We start from the raw sequence: 26,002 nt of genomic DNA on the forward strand, positions 1-26,002 counted from the left end.
CAACCCCAAAAATAACCCCTTAGAAGTCGAATATTACAAATTCCCGTCTTAGCAAGTACCTACGTCCTATAAATTACTCCTATGTAAAATTCCAGATTCCTAGCGCATGTAGTTTCTGAGATTTCGTGATGAATGAATGACCTTTCGATTTTATATATATAGACTAGCGGCCCGCTCGCGGTTTCACCCGCGTGAACTATGTTATTATTAATTTCTGTCTCCATGACTACGTCCTAGTGACGTCTATGCAAAATTTGAAACTTCTAGCATTTGTAGTAACGAAGTTTCATACAAACTTTCGACCCCAAAAACAACCCCTTAGAAGTCGAATATTGCAAATTCCCGTCTTAGCGAGCACCTACGTCCTATAAGTAACTCCTATGAAAAAATTGATATTCCTAGCACTTGTAGTTTCTGAGATTTCGTGATGAGTGAGTGACCTTTCGATTTTATATATATAGATTTATTGACAAAGAAATGAAAATTAAAACATAATTTTAAACTCTTTAAGTAATATTTCTTTTTTTATTCAGATTTGTTAAAGATATAAAGAAAAGGAACAACTTCGAAATACGCTTCTTTCCTAATATTACAAAATAGAGTGAAGAGTTTATTTGGTTGGACGCTACGTTTAATCGAGGAACGTCTTATAAAAGGCTATACCTATTACATAATTTTAGTTACTTCAGCCACTTAAAATTGTCATACAAAACCCTTAATTATTTACATTTGAACACTAGCTAGTTGTTAATAATATTACCTACAATATTATCTCTACTAATCTCTTCTATCAATACCTATATATCGTTTTGGGCAGCAGGGTAGGTGGGAACCTGGGAACCTAGTGTTAAGACTCATCCGTTCCCCATTTTAAGCCGAATTCTGTAATCATTGGGTGTTGGCGGAATTCAACGCCGCATTCTCGTTACCAGAGCTTTATATTTAAAAAAAAACAGCTATATAACGCACGTAGGTACATACGTACAAAATAAATTGATATTTCTCTCAATATATGTACATATTCAAGTCAATGGCGTGAAGCCAGCTCTATAGAAACATGCTTGTCACAAATACCCATGACAATTTGTCAGGGTATCACACGCCATAGCCGCCTTTTTATGGCGAACGGAAGAGAAACATGGTGGTGCCTGATGGAACACCATGTAGCTTTTGAACTTGATTTTACGTTTCGTGTGTTACAGTTTTTGCTTTTTTATGGTTCATAATTTGATCGAATTTGGTTCGATAGTAAACTATAATTTGGTTTTGTTTTGTTTTAAGAGACATTTTACATTTTGACATTTTATTATTTTAGCTTCAAGCAGAAGAGCAGGGAGAATCTGGGAAGTTAATGTTAAGACACTCCGTTCCCATTAAAACACTTCGGTTCCTCACTCTTCACCAAATACCGGAGACATTGTGTTTGAGTGGCAAAACTCATAGCCCCATCGTCGGGAATGGAACCTATAACCGTTCACAATGCCCCTACACTAAAACTAGCCTCAATCTATTTTAAATACCAACATTAATTTCCAAGCTACATTAACAACAAAATTAATCAAGATATCCACCACTCCTAGTAATTTAAAACCCAATTACGTAAACAATATATGGTTCACACCTAAATTACACCGTCAGATATTCAACTAGTGCACATAAAAAGGAACAACACGAATCGTTAGTTTAGCCCCCCCAGCCCCCCTTCCTCCTAATAATAGGTGATTCCCCCTAATTCACATATAGAGCAAGACCAGTGTAAAGTGAGCCCAGGGTAATGATTGTGGAAATAGCTTTTGTTTGTATTTTGAGGATTTTGTATAGGGAATGGGGTTCAAATGGGTTTTGCTGGTGAATGCGTGTCTTCAGATCATCCTGGTTTTACGCAGTTATGCCACTTGTATCACATGCTCCTTTCTTGGTGAGTTGCGAACGTAGAATTTTAGAAAGTATGCCTTCGGTGACGGTTTTATAGGCCCTAAAGGTAAAATAAAAGAAGTTAGAGTGTCTCTGAGTTTGCGGTACCATCTGGTATTTCGTTATGTTCCAAGTTTTATTGTGGAAGTTGTGGCTATAGAATAATTTAGTTCAAGGAATGTCGAGAGGCTTTCAGTTGGCTCGAATTAGCTTATCAAATATCTAATGGAAAGAAGTTTTTGTTTTATTTTTATTTAGTACTATATTTCGGTATAGCTTATACCAATAATTAAAGTTAAAGTTATAAAAATATTTTTGTTATGAAATAAATGAATTAAATCTGAATATTTTTCTTACTTTTGCATTTGTTACAGTTGGCTAGTTCTAAGGCTGACAACCTAGACCTCAACAGAGCTTTAAGTTGTCTATTTCAAATAAAAAATTAACTGATATAAAAAAGAAAAATAATACTGACTATTTTCTATTCAAATAATTCTTAAACCGTAAAAATATATAACTTGGCTTTATATCCTTCATGACAAAGATCGCGCTCTATTCAGTCGTTTGCATTAATTTATTTGTTTTCAACTGTGGCAGAGTTCACACAAGTGTCGTTCTCTCAATTTTACCGCCAATTTTCGGTCGACAAAATGGCCGCCGCTCAGGTACGGTGTGACACGCACGTCCCTTAGCACGCAATCCACGTAATTTAGAGAACATTCTTATCTAGAAACTGTGTTAATTATTAATGTCTTCTGATAAAAAAATAAAATATAACACGCTTTTGTTTAATATAATTTAATAAGGAACTTTTCGCGGAATTTATAAAATGGTGGCGTACACATGGGTTTATTTTTCACAAGGAATTATATTAACTTTTAATAAAAAAAAAATCAGTTATTAGTACGACATTGGGTTCCCTTACTTCAGAAGTTACCTATCATATCGACTAGATCGACCTATTCCTCAAAGAAATACAGATAAAAAAGAAACAATATTAAATAAAGCTTCGTTATATTTCCAAATATGTCAAGTGCGAAATGTAAATATTGACTCAACCAGTGTAAATCGAAACGTGTAAGTAGATACTGGGGATCGCAAACGACGCGACTCGCCACTCACACTACAGAAGTAGTTTTAATAAATATTAGGTACTATTGTTTATCGATAATAGTTTAGTGATTGGTCACTATTTATTTAATTTTTGTATAATAAGATTTAGTGGCTTAGATTTAATGTTGATTTTTTGAGGTTGTTGTGGCGTAATGATCACATTAGCACATCGTTTGATCGTAAGCGTGTTTGTTGTGAGTTCGATTCCCAGTAATTAATCATTATCTCGTTATAGTAACACTAGGTTTCGTTTGTCTATCCTGCTATATGGGGAATACAGCGTGTAGTTAAAAAAAAAGATAGATTCAGAGTCAATTATCGGAACTTAAGTCATTTATAAAATAAATAGGTACCAACCAATAGTCATAGAAGATATATATATATATATATATATATATATATATATATATATATATATATATATATATATATATATATATATATATATGAAGAAAGTTTTGCTTAACTAAAAGCAAGATATACAAGTTATATGCTTAAAAGTAAAAAATAAATAAATTATAATATTAAATAATAACAAAAATAATTGAATATCCAACTCGAATTTTCTTACATCCGTAGTAACCGTATACAGAAAGTGGCAACAAAAGTGCATTTGATATCGGCCCGCAAATATTTACATGTCCTCCCGTGGGAAACTGTGCATCGGCTTTGCTTAAATATCTAATAGGATAGGGGCTATACCTACTTATTTATATATAGACTAGTGGACTCGAGCGGGTTCGCCCGCTTGAACTATACGAATATTTATCTATATATCTATGTATAAAAAGACTTGTCCTCACTGACTGAGGTAAGACGCACGCACAGCCGTAACCGTTGTGCGTAGAAACGTGAAATTTGGACAGATGTTTACTTTCGTAATCTGGACATCCACTAAGAAGGGATTTTGAAAAATTTTAACCCTAAAGAGGTGAAATAGGAGTTGAAAGTTTGTATGGAAAAAAATTTTAATCGGCACCGATTTTTATAATATTTGAAATTTAGATTTTTAAAAGTATTTAATTGAACACGTTTATCACGGTTTTTTAGAATTTACCCCCTAAGGGTGCCAATAAGGGGTGAAAGTTTGTATGGAAAAATCTTTAAATCGCCACCGATTTTTATAAAATTTGAAATTTAGACTCTTAAAAATATTTCATTGAACACATGTTTCGTTGTTTATTTTAATTTACCCCTATGGGCGTAAATAAGCGGGCGAAGCTGCGCGCGTCCGCTCGTTAAATATATTTATGAAATTATTTTCAGTTTTCAATAGAGAGATGCGTTAAGCAACCTCATTTTGGGTGACGTTTTCTAACAACAATTATTGTAATTCATTCAAGGATTTCCAATTATTTCGCAATAAATTTTAATTATTAAAACAACGTACAATTGCGTAAATATATGATTAAATAACTGGCCTTGATATAGATTAATTCCTAATAGGAATATGTTTACTTTTTGTGTCTTTTCAGTTACAGAGTACAAGTTATTAGATGCACGCAAAGTATATTTCTCCTTGTATTCTTTTATTCCCTTTATTTAAATAAAAGCTTTACGCTGTATTCCGCACACAGCAAGCAAAGGGAACCTATTAGACAATCCGTTCCACATTTTCTGCCGAATTCTGGATGCGTTGCGTGTTGAGTGGCGGAACTCAACGACGCGCTCTGCCTCGACACTAGAGCGGAGAAATAAAAATATAAATTTAAATAAATATTCCAATTCTCCTTTCTTCCGTGCTCCACAACTGGCTATTATTATGTCTATCTATTAAAGAGCGCTCTTCTCCTCCCGATCCCGAAGAAAAGTTCTTCCTATCAAACTAACTACAGGCCTATCACTGTTGCTGCTCTCCAAAGTAATTTATATATTTTTTTTTCTATAGACCACAACTTTCAGTATGTATAATTAAGAAGAAGACAACACTATAAAAGATAAATAATAAAAAAATACCCACATATATGTTACACCTATCAATTTCAAGATGCTCTCTATAACAGCTAAAGAAAGTTATATTCCCCCCCCCATAATCTTCAATCTAGTAAATTATAAAATTGATATCGAACCTGCTACGGCCGTTATGAGATAATGTCTTTAATCAATATCAGGTGTTAGTAACGACATATATATTATAATTAAAAGACTAAATACACATTCATATCTCGAGGCGTCGTTATAAAAATTACGTGTAAATGTGCTTTAATTATAGCTTATCATTTATCTTTTACTTCTTTTTTTTAATAACTTCACACTGTATCCAATACATTGTAGGGTAGGCATAGGGAACTTAGGAACCTAGTGTTAGGGCACTCCTTTTCCATTGAAACACTTCCGTTACCCAGATTGCCCTCGTTAACCACAGCGAGGAAATGAAAATTAATTATATGAAATATTTCATGTGCTCGATTAGGAATCGAACGCAAAACCTCAAGACGCAATGCCTCCAGAATCCAGCGGAAAGGGGGGAGCGGAATATCTTAACACTCGCTTACCCTTCTAGTGGTATTATTATTACATAGGTTCTGGCAACAAAAGTAGAAAAAAAAGGAGTCTCTAAGCATCCGTAACAACATGATTACTGGCGCCTACGCTTAATCAATTTTTTTTTACAAAAAACAGCTTAACTCATCTTGTAACAGTGAATCCAAACAGGATTAAAATTTACACTTCAACTACCCACAGAGAAGATAAAAAAAAAGATAAAAAAAGATATTTAAAGCCTTATGTCATTCGTTGTTTAAAAAAGAACCGAAAACGCAGAAGCTCCAGATACCTAAATAAATAATATTTTTTCCAATACAATATGTCCATTATAAAACAAAGATTTACTAAAAAACTTATCGTTTAGCTTTCAATTTAAACGTTTTTCCTTAAACCGTATATCACCGTGTTTCACAGCAGGTGCCTGAACAGTTAACAAAAAACAAAGCCGACCGCCGCCACTACCTCAACCTCAACGTGTAAGACGTCGAATTCTCGAACAATACTTCAATTTGGGACCCTATTCTGGAAACCGCGGAACCATTCGATAATTAATCCATTAGAACCCTTTTACCAATCGAGCTGGAGAGACGTCGATATCTCGCCTATTTACAACCAAGATTTTATCACCCCTACTTAATAGAGAACAATTTGTGAGGGCTCACCGATCTGGTGGATGCCTCGATGCCTTCCAAAGGACATCACCTTTTGATCAATAACTGTATATAAATTACGGAGCATATGCCCTTTCTTGCTCGAGCAAGCGCACCGGTTTGCCGGCCTTTGTGTCTCAGTAGGTATTTATTTATCGGGACGGCGCAAAGTTGGTGCCGTTACGTAAGAAAGTTTAGGAAGAATTTCGTAAGAGCCACTCGGAAATATCGGTGGAGGAAGACTGTCAAGTTGCTTTTTACAAGGTCAAAGTTTGTTTCGAAATTAATTGTAAACAAGCGGTTGGCGGCTTGTCGGTTTAACAAACTTTTTTTTAAAATTTTGAAAAGAGGAAGAGGGAATTTGCAAACCACAATAAATTGTTAAGTCGCTCCGTTACCATTAAGACACTACCATTCACCATTTTCCACCTAATTCTGAAGATATTATCTGTTTGGCGTCGTGTGGCGGAACTCAAGTGGAAATCGAACCCAAACCACGCTTGTCACGACACATCTCAACTATTCAACACGTAAACCTTCCAGTTGCAACAGCTGTATCCTCGGACCGAAAGGTACCTCATACACAATGCGCTACTTGAAACGAATTAGACGCTCGAAAAACGCCGGGTGCGGATTAGGCCTAAACAATTAAAACGAGCAGACGGCGCTTTTCGTGATCTTAAAACTCGGCGTAAACTCCCAGAATACACCCCCGGCGGCGACCGACGTCATTGTGAATACCCAAGATGTTTTGATTTGTAAAAACTGGCACAGAAGGCAGCGATTAGCTGAGATTGGAACGCTAAAGTCTTCTGTTCCTCTTCTTTTTATAATACTGGTTGTTCATTCGTGTAGTTATGGTGTAATTTGGCATAGGTTTTTTATGTAAGGGCAAATTGTGAGGCAGCGTACTTTATGCTGTTGCTTTAATATGATAATTGATGGTTAGTAAATGCTGTTCTCGTTTGTTTACTTACAATGAAGGTGAAGTATGGACGACTAAATATATACAATTTGAGTTATAATGAGAAATATGTTGAAGATTTTTATATTGAATGCTTGGTACATTATTGGTTTACGCGTTAACTCTGTTATTTATAAAGAAATAATGAAAAAACTATGTTTCAAGTAGTCAATGGAACATAAGTTATTATTGCATGTTCAAATTGAAGTTTAAGAAATATATATAAAACTATATATACGAAAAAAAAACTTTAATTTTCGTTTACACAAAGCACAATTTGGGTTTCGTCACGACTTGCACACTGTGTATAAATGATATAATAAGATTAAGAGGATGAGGGCACGGAGAGTTTTGTCACTAAGTTTTAAAAGCCAACTAAATGTATTTATATTTGCATTCAAATAAATAAAGAAATATATTAACAACAAATCAAATCATCCAACATATCAACACATACTTGTAAAACCAATAAACATTATGGCAACCCTAGTCCAAGAGTATAGGGTCTAAACCCAATAAAAAGCGGTTAGGCGCCATCCTTTAACCCATAATTATAAACGCTTTTGGCGGCCATTAAAGAGTTAAAATGTCATTATAATTGACGACACGCCAATTTATATCTTAGCGTGGTAATAAAAAGCAGTTCCAACTGACGGCATTGTAAATAATCCTGATTGCTGACAATATATCTACTTAGACTGGGATTTGATGGTGCCGCGTCTTTGGGTGATGAGTGTTTACTTTGGAAATGGCTGTTGTCGAGAGGGGGCAGACCTTGGTTGACCGAGAGCTGTATAAAAGATACTGGAGGAAGGTCATGTAGAAACCGCGAGGAGTAGGAGTGCATTGAAGAGGTTGATGACAGTGGATGAGGCGAAAAGGATATGTAGAAAGCATAGCGTAGCCTTTCAAAAGTATTATTTACTTTTTAATAATATTGATAAAACTATTATACTTATTACCTTCTATATAATTAATTAGCCTCTTCCATGTTATGTAAACTGTCAAAGGAAGTCATATATTTTTTGACTGACAAGTCACGGTCAAGGTTGTTTTAAATATTTTCGACTAATGATTTTTTTTACTCAATATTTACATATTTTTTTTTATCTCGCGCATTTAGAACCGGTTATGTTAATTTCATATTAATTATTTTTGACGATTTTATATTTAAATATAATTTAACCTGAATTTGAAAAAAATCTATTGATTCACCAGCTAGCTAGCCAGTTAAATATTTTTTGGTAGATGTTACCTAACTATTAAAAAATTACAAAAAAATCCGAAACCAATCGAAATACGACTACAGTGATGTACATAACTGTTCAAATCACACATTTCGATATCGATAAAAAAGAAATACGTTTTTCTACACATTTCTATTGTTACAGACACAATATGGATGAATATTAAAAAATCGATGCTATCTATATATATGAAAAATTGACGGCCTTACAAAAATCGGCATGTCGGCAGATTGGACAGAAACAAAAATAAACCTATGCACCCCACCTATCTCGAACATCTACCTGTTACTGCGTCAAACATACTAAATGTCGAATTAATCGTATAGAAATATTTGTTTTTATTTTGTTATTGAAAATGTTTATTTGTAAGGTAAAAAAATAAATAAATCAGCTTCAGGCAGAGGGAACCCAGTGTTAAGACACTCCGTTCCCCACTTTCTGTTTCAGTTTAAAAAGAAAAAAAATTATCATAAACAAGTTACAATATAAGTTTCATATAATTTAAAATTGTATTTTTTTATAGATAAAAATAAATGATTGATGTATGTCAATTGTCATATAATGTCACCTATTAAATTGAAGTGAAAATTAAAGTGACAACTGCTAATTGGAATACACTGAAGTTATTTATATTTGGTCGAAAACAGTTTAATCGAGGAAAAAGAGTGACAGGATACTAAATATATATTTGAGAGTGACAGGATACTAAATATATATTTTTAGCTTCATCTGTACTTTGCACACAGTTAAGTAGGTAGGGTAGACAGAGGGAACCTAATGTTATTTTTATCTGCCGAATTCTGGAACTCAATGCCAAGCTTAAATATTTCATTTCCACGAGTGGGAATCGAACCTACAGGCCTTTAAATACCTATACCATTTTTATTTATAGAAAGCAAGTTATTTACAGATCAACAAAATTACTAGAATATACATTTTTATGACACAATATTTCGCCAAGCGTAAACAGTTAACACTAGCTTAAAAACCAAAAAAAAAATACAATTCAAATGAAAGATAAAATGTAGATATTTGATTAAAAATACCTTAGAATACAACAGTCAGCTGTTCAAATTCTATGCATACCGCGCTGAGGCCGTCGTTATTTCAATTACCCCTTGTCAAAGACAAAAGACCTGACACGGGGAAGAACCGAACAAAAAACTAAACAAACGTTCATCAGTCGAATTAGAAAAAAAAACGTCTTATCTATGATAGGATCGCGGTCGTGTAAACGCATTGGTGTGTATTATGTTCGCCGGCTTTTCGGTAGCGTTTGTTTTTTTTTTTTAAGAAATTGAAACTGGACTTTTTCTAGCGGGTTCCGACGGGATATCCGATTGGGTTAGACAATAAATCTATATTAATGACGCAATAAATTTAGCTAATTTTGCTGACGTTTAGAGTAAAAAAAATATTTTTGCACAGAATAAAAATAAAATTTTCAAAGCCTCCATGCCAACCTAGACATGTTTCATAGCGTAAATCAAATTAAAAACCAATCACCCCTCATAAAATATGTCCGATAAGTGGAAATCGAGTTACCCCAGGTAATCGAGAAATTATTCAGCTATGAACAATCGCGGCGCGGCACTTAGGCTGAATGGCGAAAATCCAAGCCTCAGTAGCCCTGCTTAATCTGTTGAAATAGTGTTGTAACTGGCAATCGATAAATGTCAAAAGAAAGTGAGGTTATAAAATTTTTGAAGGTAGAAAAAAATGAAGCTTTCAATTTGGTTTTAAAACTATTTTAATGTATTGAGTTTTTGACTGTTCGTAATTTACGGGTGTCATATCTAATACAACACACAATTTAATGTATCTACTTATTTAAAAAAATGCAAATAAAATATCAAATAAATATTTTTTAAATTCTTACACACACCCAAAAAAACTAATTTGAATCGACTATCGATCTTCCTTTCCGTAGGTAGTAAAAAGTGACAAAAATAAAAAAAATAAAAAAAATCAACTTCACGCTGTATCCCGCAAACAGTAGGTTAGGCAGAGGGAACCTAATATTTAGAGACTCCGTTCCCCTTTTTCGCCGAATTCTAGAGGCATTGACTGGCGGCACTTAACGCCTCGCTATGTCACGAAATAAGCGCGAAGAAATGAAAATATACATTTAAATAAATATTTCACTTCCTCGAGTGGGGATCGAACCCACAACTAGTCGCGTTTTACTTGTGGCCCTGCGCCACGACTGGCCTCTATATCGATAGGTATATTTATTTTAATTTAGCATACCTATCTAATATTATTACCAAAAAAATGCTACTATCGCTTGAATGAGTTTCGCGTGATAAATTGACATACGAGGTGCTATCATTTTACACGTAATAACAGGAAACGTTGTAAAAATATCCAATAACAATAAGAAACCTAGTTTTTTTTGGTTATTAGAACTAGATCTAAAATATTGCTGACTATTTAAGATATTATCATTATTATAGCAGAATTAACTTATTTTTGAGGTCATCATGGCTCAATGGAACAGCATATGTCTATTAACATGAGGGTTGTAGGTTCAATTCTACTCACACTTGAAGAAATGATTATTTTAATTTTTCGCTCTGCTACACCATCCAACATTCTATGTCTCGAAACTTGGTAAAGTGGGAAACGGAGTGCCTTAACACTATTCTTTTTGCCTATTTTGCAATACGGGAATAACCCTAGAGCTATTCCTATCTTATATTATATTTTTTAATTGATGCGTACAATTGATGCTGGTGATTAAAACTCTTGTTATTCCCTTTTCGCCCTTATTAAAATGTATATTGAATACAATTTGCTACGTGAAGAATTCAAATGCGAGAGCTTCGTGTGCGGTGATGTTAAAATCTGTTTTCTTTTGTAGGTACTACTTATTTACTGTTTTTTCAGATCTCGCTATATGTAAGCAGAGGGAACCTCCGTTTCCCATTTTATACTTGATTTTGGTGATTCTATACGATGCTAACTTTGTCTTGTTACCAAAGCGGGAAAATAAAAATTATTTATTTCTCCGAATGCCAATCGTACCGTCGTGTTTACAGTTAGACTAGGATCTCATGTCATTAATGTTAAAATTACTAATATTTTAATATATTAATAATAATTAATATTTTAATAATTTAAAGTCCTATACAATAAATATCTATTTAAAAAAAATACACCTTCTTGAATAAGCTAAGGATTTAAATTAAGCTATACGTACACTGAAATATATCTAAATAAATTAAAAAATATTTCTTATTTTCATTTTTAACCCAGTGTGCGTCGCCAACAAGTTCAATAGCACAGCTGACTCTTATTGGCACTTGATAATCGATAAACATTAATGTCGAGGGAATGTACTTAGAATACGAGGCTATAATGAAATATATTTGTAATGTCTGTAATTTTACTTGTTATTCTTATGTATGTAGGTGGTTTTTAAATTGGCAGTATAATATTTTTGGTCTGGTTTTAGTTTAATATATAAATTAAAATATAACTAAGAAAAAGTAATGAAAATTAGATTAGATAATAGAAAATTAGTTTCGATATCTACTATGAAAGATATAATCATTAGTAGAATGCTAAAATAAAAAGTATTATTATCAGCTTAAAAGAAGCAGATTCGATTCCAGCTACGTTCAAAAGTGTTCACATTTAAAATATAATACCTTTGAATTTTCTTTCTTGCTAAGACCGTTTGTTCTTGTATTTAGACACTTTTTCCTCTAAATATATTTTTGGTATTCCAAAAAAAAGAACAGAAATTATTGCAGCAGGTGCAAAAATAAAAATCAAACTAATCTTAGATTATGATATTTCAAGCTTCAAAATAATCTATATATATAAAAGGACTTGTCCTCACTGACTGAGGTAAGACGCACGCACAGCCTTAACTGCTGATGGTAGAAACATGAAATTTGGACAGATATTTACTTTCGTAATCTGGACATCCACTAAGAAGGGATTTTGAAAAATTTTAACCCTAAAGGAGTGAAATAGGGGTTGGAAGTTTGTATGGAAAAAAAATTAAATCTTCACCGATTTTTATAAAATTTGAAATTCAGATTCTTAAAAATATTTAATTGAACACGTGTTTACCGGTTTCTTAGAATTTACCCCCGAAGTGTGCCAATAAGGGGTTGAAAGTTTGTATGGAAAAATCTTTAAATCGCCACCGATTTTTATAAAAATCGAAACTTAGACTCTTAAAAATATTTCATTGAACACATGTTTCATGGTTTATTTTAATTCATCCCCTAGGGGTGTAAAACAGGGGTTGGAAGTTTATATGGAATAATCTTTAAATCGCCACAGATTTTTATAAAATTTGAAATTGAGACTTAAAAATATTGCATTGGACACGTGTTTCATGGTTTATTAGAATTCACCCCTAAGCAATAAGCAGGCGAAGCTGCGCGCGTCCGCTAGTTATTTATAATATTGTTAGTCAATTCAATTCTCGGTTGAGGCAGGTGTGCATCCAAATTAAGACCTTATAAGGTCATTCATAATTTTCTTTGGAAATTTTATAATTACCTACTTTAGCTAATTAACGCCAACACATTTTTATAACGGGTTTAGAAAATAAACACTTCATTATCGATGCTAATGTTTACTTGATTTATAGTCTTTAAAACGACTTTTAAAAAATCTACAAATGAAAAAATCGGCTTCACGCTGTATCCCGCACAAGGCAGGCAGAGGGAACCTAGTAAGTGTTAAGATACGCCATAACTGGTCTCTATACAAAAATATCAAAACATAAATTGTTAAAACTAACTAAGAACTTGCAAAAGATATAATATAGTGGATTGCGCTATTGACATATTGCAAAGAATCTAACTCCTTTTTAGTAAATAATTAATTAGCTATATTCGTAAATAAGTTCATAAGTGAACCAAATATATTATAATGCGTTTAGTTCCGCAAACTTAACAATAAACACCCTATATACAAATTGTAAATACAATAACAAGAGAGAGAGAGAGAGAGATAAGAGGAGAAGATGCACACAAAAAGACCGGTGTACATTTTCTATTGTAATATACTAAACGTATAACCAAAGTAAATACCCTAATAGCCGTAACCGACATAATGGTACCCCGCTGGCCGACGACAGATCACCCAAACCTTTTTTATTATAATATCACTAGCATTATAAACTTTTTGCTTCAAAAAAAGGTTACTTTTTAGGGTCCCGAGTGGTAATCGTTTATAATGTTAAACTGACGCACCCTATTTTAGCAACAAAATATATATTTATATGTAGATTTCTATATACTTAAGCATTACAATGACGTTACATAGAAAAGACATATTAAAAATGGATGAATTTTGAAATATTAATAATTTAATGATCGGAAAGTATTAAATAATTAATCGATTTTATAATCTTAATATAATTACTATAAAAATTGAATATTTTAAAATTCATCGATTCTATAAAAGCAGGTACTCACGAATCCGTGTTTGTCGCTAATGTTGTTAGTCAGCTTCAGCTTGTGGAAGGAGACGACTTTCTGCATCCACTGCTCGCCTGTTGATGGCGAATCTGGATGTATGTACATCCTCTTGGGCATCTCAGGGTCTGCTTTGCCGGCTACCATCCACCGACTCCGGGAACAAAATAGAATATGTAGCCACGGTAACTAGGACACTAAAATGGTCTACTACCATGTTTAATAGAACATTTTGAACCATAACCAAGGTGAATGCCATTCGTGACGCATGGACATTAAGTGTGATTGTAAATGCGATAGGCTATGGGTTCGATTCCTACTTGTTCTGCCACTCAATAAAGAAATACCTTCAGAAGTCAGCGAAAAATGGAGAACGGAGTGTCTTAACATTAGTTTCTTTTTGCTTATCCTGCTGGGTGCAGGGGACAGCGTGACAAAAAAAAAAAAATACCAAGGTGATCAAACCCCATCAATGGCCAGAAGCTAATTATGTAGATACTAATGAAAGTGAAATTAATTTTTAATTAAAAAGAACACACGGCACCAAAGACAGGTGGTCGCATAAATTATGAATGTTATGACGTTATAAACAATGTTCTTTTAACACAAGACAGAACTTGTTAGACGTGTATATTTTTTTGCTTTACGTTGAATCCCTCACACAACAGGGAAGGTAGAGGGAACCTAGTAGTAAGACAGTCTATTCCCCATTTTCCATCGAATTCTGAAGGGATTGCATATTGGCGAAACTCAATGCCTCATTTTGCCTCGCCACCAGAGCGAAGAAATAAAAATATTAAATATTTTCACACACACTTTATGCCCCTGCAGCACAACTGGCCTCAAATATTAATTGTAAAAATTTACCTTTCTAAAAACTGTAAGACATGCATTGCCTAGGACCATGCTCGGTTAAAGTAAAAAGTGAACGTCAGTTTTCACGCGCAAGACATATGAAAAGCGTTAAATGACTTAGTAGTTAGTAGAATTGCAAGCTTGTGAATAAAAGAGGTCTGCGTAGAGCTGAACAAAAATTAACAAGACAAAGATATATTTGCCTCAACCAAACGGGTAAAACACGCAAATGGACGGAGACTACGTGATAAGCGTGAAAAGTAGATCAGATGGCGAGCTTCGATATATTTTGCTTCGTTACATATCCGGTTCGTAAAAACAATAAATTTAGTACTTTAATTGAATTGAAATTTCCCACGCAGATCCCTAATAGTTCACAATTTTACGCATGCTTCTTGCCTTACTGTTCTTTTAAACACCCGAATTATATTAAAATAAGATAGACGACTCTTATTTTAATTTAATTCTTCCATCACTTATTTTGTACCTGTTGTGGAATTTGTATCTGCAATCGTCGGCAGCTACGATGTCCATTAGCAAAATGTATTTTGCTTTTTTATCAAGACCAGAAACGCGAACTTTGTAGGCAGGAAACATACGTCTGCAAGCAATACGAGAGAAAAACATGGATTGGGACTCGTTCTTAGCGACAACTATTTGACATCACGTCGATTGTGGGACGCGCCGCTGGACTAGTTTCACTTTTTGTGCCCATTAGATATCAAGAGATTGACGTTTTCGCTTGTGATCTCATACCGCACTCATTAGGTACATTTACATAAATCGATATGTCCAAACTAAATTGGAAATGACTATTATTTACTAATAATTTATGTCGCCGTTCTAAAGCTAGTTTGGGAGTAGTTTTACGCTTTTAAGATATTGCAAAGTGTTTGTTGATATAAAAAACGTATACGCCAAAACAAAACCAAAAACGGTAAATCGCACCCAAAATCGTTCTATGGACACCGAAATCGAATTGAGGACCTGGAGCCTCATCAATAAAGTCATATACAGAAATTTCTGATAGCGTAATTAGTAAATAATGATATATTATAATTAATTATCATATTAACAGCGCTATGTTCCGTTCCTTTGTCGGCGACGCTATCGGCTTACGGCTGACTCACAGTCAAATTTTCGGCCGGAATGCTCGGGTCGTATTAATTAACGGATATTAAATCGATGTTTATCGGTCACATCTCGATGTTGCTAAACCTGCACGTCGGCGGTTTTGATACTTGCCTTCAATCGGTCGAACATAAAATGGAGAGGACCTTATCGCACCATGTCATCAAGAATCAAACAATGTAAGTAATCAAATACGATGATTATCGATTTCGAATACACCAACCGATACAACGTTCGATATCTCGATACAAAAATCGCTTTACTGTCATCCGTGACAGCACTAAATGGATAGCTGCTCATAGATTTATTTAATCAGGTCACACCGCGCTTCTCACCTCGTATGTGGGTTATTTTAGTTTTTTTTTACGTTTTAAATTATCACCGCGGCGTTAGAGACAAAGATATTTTAATTATATTACCAAACGGATGCTCTTTGAATTCGTAATGGCTAGATGATTCCAGGCGATGTTCGTTTTCCTTAATGTCGTTGGCCTTAAATCGAGCGTTGTTACGAATTGTTTACAGACAATTAACAGCGTATCGGAATCGAATTGGTGGGAACTGGTGCAATGTGTGGGTAGAATCACAAGCCTAATGAAGAAGCGTGTAACGGTACTCGGTACAGCAGCATCCTCAATCAACGATCAGTCAGTGATACTATTTCTATAGTAGAAAATATCTGCGTAGTGTTTTGACACTGGCAACCAGCAATTTAGTGTTTGGTAACACTATATTCTTGGTTGGGGGTAGGGGGGAAAATGATGCGCATGATGATGAGTCCCAGCGTGCGAGGTCTACCTGTTATGGAACTTATATCGGTAGTCGTCAGCTGCTACGATGTCCAGCAGGAGGATGTATTTTGCTTTCGCGTCCAATCCGGACACGCGGAACTTCATTTGTGGGAACATTTGTCTGGAATTGTAATGTTAGTTTAACTCAACCGATCTGGAATGTCGGTTCAATCGGTTGTTATCTCGAAAACTATGTAAGAATTTATTAATTTAAAATAATTTGAATTATAAGAAAAGTGTTCTTAACAGCTAATAATTTTAATAATTTCTTTGTTTGTAAATGAAATTATTTTCGACTATTTAATCACTTTTAGTTCCTGAGATTTGATAACATTCATGTAATTCAATTAACCTGTATAAAATCAATTTATGAAACATATAATTCATTATCAAAAAAAAAATAATTATCCTTGGATGTAGATTATCAATAACATTAACATGCTTAGAGCAAAAGTGGCGTAACTTAGAAACCAGTTTTTTTAATAAAATACTGTTATTATTATTATTTTATATTACAAATTTCAAATTATTATGAATATTTAAAAGCAATTCCTCAATCCAAGTTAAACCACCTTTGGATACAATATTTATAAAAACACCATCGATGTTTCCATACAGCAATACCACCAAACATGTGCATGTTTCCTAACATACAAAATAACATATATTTTCCAGTGGTCAGGTCAGTGTGAACGCAGTTTACCGCTCATTAAGCTAAGATTTATTTCCTTTACGTGATGACCACGGAGTGATTGCCGACAGCCTGATTGATGTTCTACCGTGTGGGACAACACTCGGAATATAAAGTGCTAAATTTAACAATATGCTTAGAAAACCTCAAATCCGTGTTGTAAATTATGTTTTAGATATAAAATGGGTTAGTTTGTTGATGATTCGTTGGATATATCTCTATGTGTATTGTAGAGTTCTATCACTATTTGAGATTGTGTGACCAGGTAGGTGATAGACCTAACCTAGTAATTTAAGTATATAGGGTGTAAGTATGGACGCGAATAATATGTAAAAAAATAACTATAAACCCATTTTTTATCAGATTCACGCTGTATCCCGCACTTGGCTGGGTTAGCAGAGGGAACCTAGTGTTAAAACACTCTGTTCCTCACTTTTCCAATTTTGATAAAACAATTTTTTTGCTTAGTTATTCCTAGAAAATAAAGAAGACCAAGCAGTATTAACTAAATCCTACTAAAAATACATGTATCTATCTAATAACAAAATAAAAAAAAAACAATATAAATTTAAATCACCCTTATAATACCCGATGTAAGCCAGACAGATTTAACTCAGAACTGTTAACGTTACAGGTATTAAGTAACCAACATTGCGTAATACCGTGGCTAAAAACAAACACCCTGAAACCGCATAGTGTCGTCGCAAAGTAATCCAATACATTAAATGTTTACACGACCAGTCACCCTGATCTCTGGAACTACGCAATTTCAATACAAATTAGGTTTGAACGTGCGAGAGTGGTGTACGCTCGCAGGTCTTGTCATTGGTTTGACATGTGTCAACTTTTGCAAGATATCTGATGTCCGTATATTGCAATGGTAGGTGGGGTTCTAAATACGTTGGGGGGTTTGTGTTGCTCTTTAATGTAGAGGTAGTATAGTGATATAGTGTAGAATAATACAATGGGTACATTTTCGAAATCAATGAATAAAAATAATTGAAATTAACTATTAGTTCTAATCTAAAAATAAAGAAATGTCTTAGGTAGTTTTGGTAAGTATCTAAAAAAAAGTTCAATGCCAATATATGAAGCAAAGACGAAACTCTACAGACGGTATACTAGTTTCAAATCGGGTGAAATGGAAATAAACAATTTTATAACTAAACGGTAAACGATTAATTATTATTTAAATTTATGCTTATTCACTAAATAATATCTTGGAAAATGATGCGAGGTAAAGCGCGGCGTTAAGTTCCGTGTGTGTCTTTACACTAGGTTACTTTTATCTTCTCTGCTGTGGGTAGAATAAAGCGTGAAATAAAAAAAAAATACAGGTGATTATAACTGTTCGAACTAATTTCAATTATTCGATAATAAAAATATTTATAAGTGATATCAAGTGATGACTTAACGTTTTGTTTTTACATATTAAATAAAGAACTAGAAAAACCGGAATAATAACTACATATATTTATTGACCTAGGTCTTAATTCTCTACATTTCAAAGCTTAAAAATTGCCAATCTAATATGAACTTTATTATATTTGTGTGAAAGTTCAAAATATATTTTTTCTCGTATAGCTGAGTTTGCTTCGTGAAATGGGCTCGCTGAGTATGGACTATGACTCTTATAAGGTGCCGCTACTCAGATACTGTCATGCTTCAAAGATTGACGAATATGGATTTACAATAGTTTCTGGAAATATTTTTTTTTATAATATTTTCTAGAAATAGCTTTTACATATTTACAGTGACACTAATTAATATTAGAAATTTATAAAAGTATGTGTATTTAATTTAATGTTTTAGAAATTATATTTGAATAAAAAAAATATAACTTTAAAAAAATACGATTTTTCAAATATATTTTCTAACTCGGTTAAAATAAAAAGATAAGCTTAAAAAATATTTTTTCACAAAAACTTATTAAAATTGTAATTTTCCCGCCGTTTTCATGTCGACGCCATGAAAAATTATTTCATATAAGCATTTTTGCGTGTAAAAAGTGTGTTTTCTATGCAATGTTTATTTATAAAACGCTTATATATTTATGAAGTATTGTTTCTTACCTTTTATAATTTATGGGTTTTGTATTAAGTACTTTGTGTACATTTTATAAATTCATAATTTATAACCCCAAGATGGCTACGATACGATGAATTTGATAGGTTTTTTACAATTATGAAATTAATATTACATAATTATTATTGAATGTGTGAAGGTATAGATAATAAATATTCTATTATTAAATATTTTAAAAATAGGCTTGGAATTTCGGTAATATAGATTAAAATATAAAAAGGTATATTATAGTGATTACAACACTTAAAAAAACCGTAAAACCGGATTTTATCAAGAATTGTTGTATAATAACTTTTTAAAATATAAAATTCTAATGATTTTCTTAATTTAATATTCATGAATTCTTCATTCTATTAAAAGTATTTATTTTCTATTTGGGCTAAAACTAAAAACGCTGTATCGTATCGTAACATATAGGCTAAGAATTTCCCACTGCTTTTTTGAGACATTTTGTGTTGAGTAGCAAAACTAAACGCCGCGTTTTGCCTCGTGTGAGCATCGAACCTACAAATCACGTTCACAGATACACTTTGTTCCTTCACTATAAACCTCAATTTTACAATTATAAAAATTAGCATTAAACCAATCTTTTTTCACTAATATACCTATTTATAGTAAAAATTAATATTTAGAATCTAGTTTTTTTTTCGATCATCGACATACGGGAGGCTAATTATAGGCAACGGTTATTAGATCGACAAGAGTTGGGGCTCGCTGCTTCAATGCTTCCTATCAATGCAATTTTCTATAAAAATATACCAATAACTATATATTTTATTGAATATTTTTGTTTAAAAGCTTTTTTTTTTTTGAAAATTAATTTGTTTATATCATAATTTTGTGTTGAATGAATTATAAGCTGTTTTTAGGTAAATTATGTGATAAGTTTTAATGTTATGTTCCTATGAAATAAATATAGGTATGGATAAATTCATAAAGTGTTAGATCAAAAGTAAGTAAATATTATTTTTGCAGCTTCAACTGTATATAGAAAAGTAGGGCACAAACAATCTTTTTGCAAAATTCTCCGTTTTTTACTTTCCGCCCGAATTCGAAACATAGTGTATCGAGTGGCGGCACTTAACACAACACTTTCTCTTAAGGGAATGATGAAATGAAAACAATTAATTGCCTTAAGTGGGAATCAAACACACAACCATTCCGCTATACTCGTAGCTACAAAAAAAGGTCAATCTGTTGGTTTAAAAAATTAAAACTTACAAGTTTAACTTTAACCAATGGTTAAAAACTAAATTAATTGAAAATTAGGCGTTTTTGAAAGAAATTATTTCTTCAATGAATATTTGATAATATTTTCAATATGATATTTCATTATTTTTAATATTTAATTTAATATTTAATTTTTAATATTTAATTTTTAAAGAATTCGGCGGAAAATGGGGAACGGAGTGTCTCAACACTAAGTTCTCAGATATATGCGGGATACAGCGTGAAGCTGATGTAATAATACATATTACTTAACCACACATCAGGTTTATATTAAAAAAAAAAAGAATCCTAATTAGGTTCGGAGAAGGGTTGTCGCTTCAACGCATCCCGATGAATGCTCTGTTCACGTCCTCACGGCATCACTAGCGATGTACTACGATTTTATTATTTTTGTATTAGCTGTTTATTTTTTTTTCTTTATTAATAATATGTTTTTTTTTCGGTTAAATTTTTGTTTATTTTTTTGTTTATTAATTATAGGTTTAAATATGTATTATTTATAGTAATTTATTAAATTAATACTATTTGAGTAAAAATCGATTTTTAAATCGATATTTCTTTATGTAATATTAAAGATATGACAGTTCGTACACATCAGCTCGAATATCTACTAACTTCAGTCAAATTACAAACAAACAACATGAGATACGACCCTCCATTGTCAAATCTACCTAAAACGAACCGTCTGAGGTTAAATAGAATTTCTCGTCTAAAATCCTTGCGTGCAAAATAATGAACGAAAAAAAAGACAGTGTTAGCGAAAATGCGTGGCACAGTATGTCCTAGTAGCGAGAACATTATCCTAATTAACGCACCCCCTTATTCTCTAATGGGTATAAGTGTGTGAGTTTTGATTTAAGATTTTATACTCTATTTTGATAGACTTAAAAACTATTTTGCTTCGTGGGGAAAATCAGATTTTTTTCTATAAAAAAAATATTTTTAGTATTTTTTTATTAGTTATATTTGTATATAATAATGTAATATATGTAAAATTATATATAAATTGGTGTTTATTGGTTATTTGTGTTGAAAAGGAAGGGGGTTGGAGAGGTATGGAGGGAGGCGCATCTGCTCGCGCGTTGACGCATTCTTGTGGCTTCGAGCGTGGCCCGGTTTTACTGACTCGAGTTTTATATATTTTTTTTGTTTTTTTAGCTATTTTTTTTAATAATTTACTTTAGTTAATAAGTTAAAAATTATCATAGATAAGTAAATATTAAGTTTAATATCCGTATGTTTTTTTATTAAAATCGCTTTGATTATACAAAATAACATATAAAATTACACTATAATCAATTATGGTTATTTATTTAAATATTTATAATAAAAAATACATAATAGAAACTAAAACCTTAGTTTAAAAATATCCAAAGCGATGTCACTCGGCGTTTTCGACTCGCCTTTCACGAGAATCAGCCGACATAGCGCTATACCTAGCAAGTTAACCCTAGCACTATACTAAGGTATTGAATAACCGATTATAACATTTTTTTTTTAATTTCACGCTGTTTCCCGCAAATAAGAAGAGAAAGGGATCCTAGTGTTAAGACACTCCGTTCCCCACTTTCCGCCAAATGCTAGAGATATTGCTTGTTGAGTGGCGGAATTCAACGCCGCACGTCACTACAGCGAAGTAAAAATATTTTCCTATTAAATATTTCATTTTCTCAAGTGGGAATCGAACTCATAACCTGTGGCTGTTACAGTCTCCCACGACTTTCCTCTATAAGGGTATCGAATATGTTAAATAGAAAAGGTGTTTAATGAAATATGTATGACGTAACGGATCGTAAATTTTTATTTTATTAATTGTTGCAAGATGTCAATTGCTTTTGTGCTTATTTTTTTCGAATAGCAGATGCAGTTTACAGCATTTTAGCATTTGTTTTTTTTTATTAAACGTCAATTCTTATAGTATCGATTAATATTCAGTAGACTGAATAATATCGATTTAATATCGATTTTTTTGCTGTCAATGGATTGTTAATTTTTATGATGGACTTGTAATGTCAAATTGAACACTGTTCAAATGTATTGAGTCGTTTTAAAATGTCAGACATTTGTAAATATTAATGCCTATTTTAATAAAAAACTAAATATTTGCTTATTTGCACCTATGTTTTACAAATTGTATCTATAATAAAGGGATAAATTATAATGAGTGGAAAAGTGAGTGGTAAGAGAAGTAGGGTGAGACCTTGGTTGACCTTCGAAAACACATTAAAGATATTAGAGGAAGGTCACGTAAAAATCATGATCATCCCTCGGAGGGCATGTATGAAGAGGTTGATGACAGTGCACGAGGCGAAAGAAGTATGTGGAGTTTGGCGCCCCGTTCTCTCTGACTACCCCGACACCGCGCCTTACCTCGACACTACAGCGAAGAAATGAAAATATTAATTAAGTAATTTCCTCAAGTCGGCATCGAATCGACAACCTGTCACGTCAGTCAGTCACATGCTAGTGCCTCATATACATACATAATAATATATTTTACGTCATAATAAAGACAAAGTATTAGCAAATTAAAATGTCAAGACAACCAATGATAAGTAAACGTGTTCCGTCGCTACGTCACATCGACATCGACATCAACATAAATATCTTAGAGATGTGGGAGTATCAATTTTGTTTGTCGGTTAAATGAATAAATGGTAAAATTTTAAAAAAATAACTAAATTAATTAATTAATAAAAGTTGCTTGTCCCTTCTATATAATAAACAATAATAAAATTGTCAGATTTTGGTCATGAGAGGTTAATTGTTATTAAGAAAAATTCGTTTCGATGATTTCCTTTAGAAGATTATAATTTAAGATTTAGTTTTTTTTTGATAAAAATATTTGTGTGACTGTATCGCGACGGTTTTCGATTCGATTCCTAATCGGGGAATTAAATACTAGGTAGCTATACTTTACGCGTAAAAATAAGTACCAACTGAATTGAGAACCTCCTTTTTGAGGTCGGTTAAAAATCCATTCGACACTTTACATTTAAAACTATTAAATAGAAATATATCAAATAATTGAAGTCTATAAAGCAATTATATTTTACACTCCACAGATAATGTATTAATTTCAAAGCGTTCATATAAAATCAATTAGCAATATGCGAATCGACGCCGTGAAGTTTCGAATGACACGAAACGTAAATTATACTTATTATATATATTTAAATAGTTTCACACTGTATCTGTATGTAATCAAGACAGAGAGAGAGAGAGAGAGAGAGAGAGAGAGCCTAATGTTAAGACGCTCCCTTCCCCAATTTCCACCTAATTTGCGACACTTGCGTTTTGAGTTGCTGAACTTAACGCCGCGTCGTAATACAAGAATGAGATAAAAATAATTTATTTCACCAAGTGGAAATCAAACCTACAGCCAGGCACGTGTACTGCTGCATCACAACGGCCTCAAATTATAAAAAAAATTATACAGGTTTTGAGTTATTTGTATCGTCAAGTTCGGACGATCTCAATGGAGTTTTTATGAATTGTTAATGGCTTAGAACATCGTAAACGTATAACATATTTTTGTATGACAGTATTTTTTTTTATTGTTTTTTTTTTGGGATGAGAGAATGAGGCGTTAAACTGCGGGGTGCGGTCGAATATAAATATTAGGTATTTATATAATCTGTATTCATTTTGCATCTGTTTATATATATTTGGCTTATTTTTGACATATTTGGCACTATCTGTGGATATAAATCCTTCTTAATATTTCTTATTTAAAGGATTTACTATATAATTAAAATAAGCAGTTAAATGTTGAAATTAAAATTATTTAATAGACCAAAATTGTATGCATTTTATTTAAATACCAATAAATGATACTATGCTAACCACTAATAAATATAAATATAATTTTGTGCAGTTTAATTTAGTAATGTGTGTTTTTATATATTTTATCTATAATTTAAATTATATTAAGTATAAAAGTAGATGTTTCAAGTTTCAAATTTAAATACTGCAATGAGGTTCTTTCTCAGTATAGCAACCTCAATAGTCTACTGAGTAAATAAAGGATACATCTTAAGAAATGTTTTAATCAACCTAATTTAGTAGCTAGTGAGGTGTGTGGTTTCTGAGTTTCTTTTCTTTAAACTTAAGACCTAATTACAACTAATGTTAGTAAAATTTAAGGATTAGTTAAATGCATTTTGTATGAGTTAGATGAAGATTTTTCTTTTCACTATCTTGGATTAAAGTAAGAAGTAAGGAAATCTTTACTCTATCATGGCTTAGTTCAAATGGTTCTGGATTGAAATAATAGAGTTTAGTTGCGCGAAACCAGAATTCTAAGCAGAGGGAACCTGGAAAAAGTTAGTTTTCAAACTCTACGTTCCTCACTATTCGCCGAATTCTAGAGGAATTGCGTATTGTGTAGCGGAGCTTAATTCCGCGGTTTGCCTTTCGATAGTTACCTAGAATGAAAGATGTGAAAATATTAAATATCCCTTGCCTTCTCTTGACTTCAAGACAAATTTTGTTATAGAAAATTAAATTTAAAATAAAAATCTCCTAATATTTCCAAACTAAACTGCAATTTAAAATATAAAAGTGTTCAAAGTTTAAATGTTTTTAAAGCACGACTCTATAAACTGCGGCATGCAATGGTACAATCAAAGTATTATGTGATAAGTAACAAGTTGTAACTTGCTACTTGATATCGTTTTATTGGTGCTACTAGTACTATCTAACTTAGTTTAACTTCAACATTGAAGGCATTGCTCATAGGAAGCCTGTCTATCTATTTATTTATCTATCTTTCTATCTATCTCTAATAAAACAGTAAAAAAAACTGTAAGGTACTGTAAGGTAAACTGTAGGGTAGTTTAAAATAACTAATAGAACATGAATCTGTTATTTTTGAAATTTTTCTTTGTTTGTGCAATCACTCATTTCTTCTGAATTACTGGGCCGATTTGAATGAAACTTTTTTGTTATGTAGCTAATAAGTCAGTATATTTGATTTGGAAGAACACACAAGGATGCAGCTAAAGTATAAGTAATAATTAAATGCCCATTACAAAAGTTGTTAAATGTGATGAGCATATCAGACCGGACCATCGGAAAATGGGGAACGGAATGTCTTAACTCTAGGTTCCCTCTGCCTACCCCGCTGTGTGCAGGATACAGCGTGAAGCTGATTACTTAACTGTTGAAGCACCGCACGCAGGGAAACCCTACTAACCCTGAGTTCAGTAGAACTTTAACAATGTTGCAAAACGGGAGTTTAGCAACATTGTTATTTTAATTCTAATAACGAGATGTCATATGGTCTTTATTCCATAAGTGGACTATCGAACACAAAATGGATTTCGTCAAAATCCAACCAGTAGTTCCTGAGATTAGCGCGTTCAACTAAATAAACATTTCCTCTTTGTAACATTGTAA

General features: G+C 32.6%; 1 protein-coding gene across 9 annotated transcripts in view; it reads right to left on the reverse strand.

The window, feature by feature from the left end:
- LOC146540619 (T-box transcription factor TBX2-like) overlaps positions 1-26,002 on the reverse strand; it is a 101,000-nt gene that overhangs the window by 53,230 nt on the left and 21,768 nt on the right. For 5 of the 9 annotated variants that reach the window (XM_085203568.1, XM_085203584.1, XM_085203575.1 and 2 more), the window contains exons 2-3: positions 16,604-16,717; positions 13,820-13,973 (exon numbers count right to left, since the gene is read on the reverse strand). In XM_085203568.1, the coding sequence (XP_085059694.1) occupies positions 13,820-13,973; positions 16,604-16,717 (268 nt within the window). Of the gene's footprint in view, positions 1-13,819; positions 13,974-15,161; positions 15,276-16,603; positions 16,718-26,002 lie in introns of all 9 variants that reach the window. The other 4 variants (XM_085203601.1, XM_085203592.1, XM_085203544.1 and 1 more) reach the window with 2 other exon arrangements.

The sequence above is a fragment of the Heliconius melpomene genome, chromosome 2, assembly GCF_056956725.1.
Source record: "Heliconius melpomene rosina isolate 202511_hmr_F chromosome 2, ASM5695672v1, whole genome shotgun sequence".
NCBI lineage: Eukaryota > Metazoa > Arthropoda > Insecta > Lepidoptera > Nymphalidae > Heliconius > Heliconius melpomene.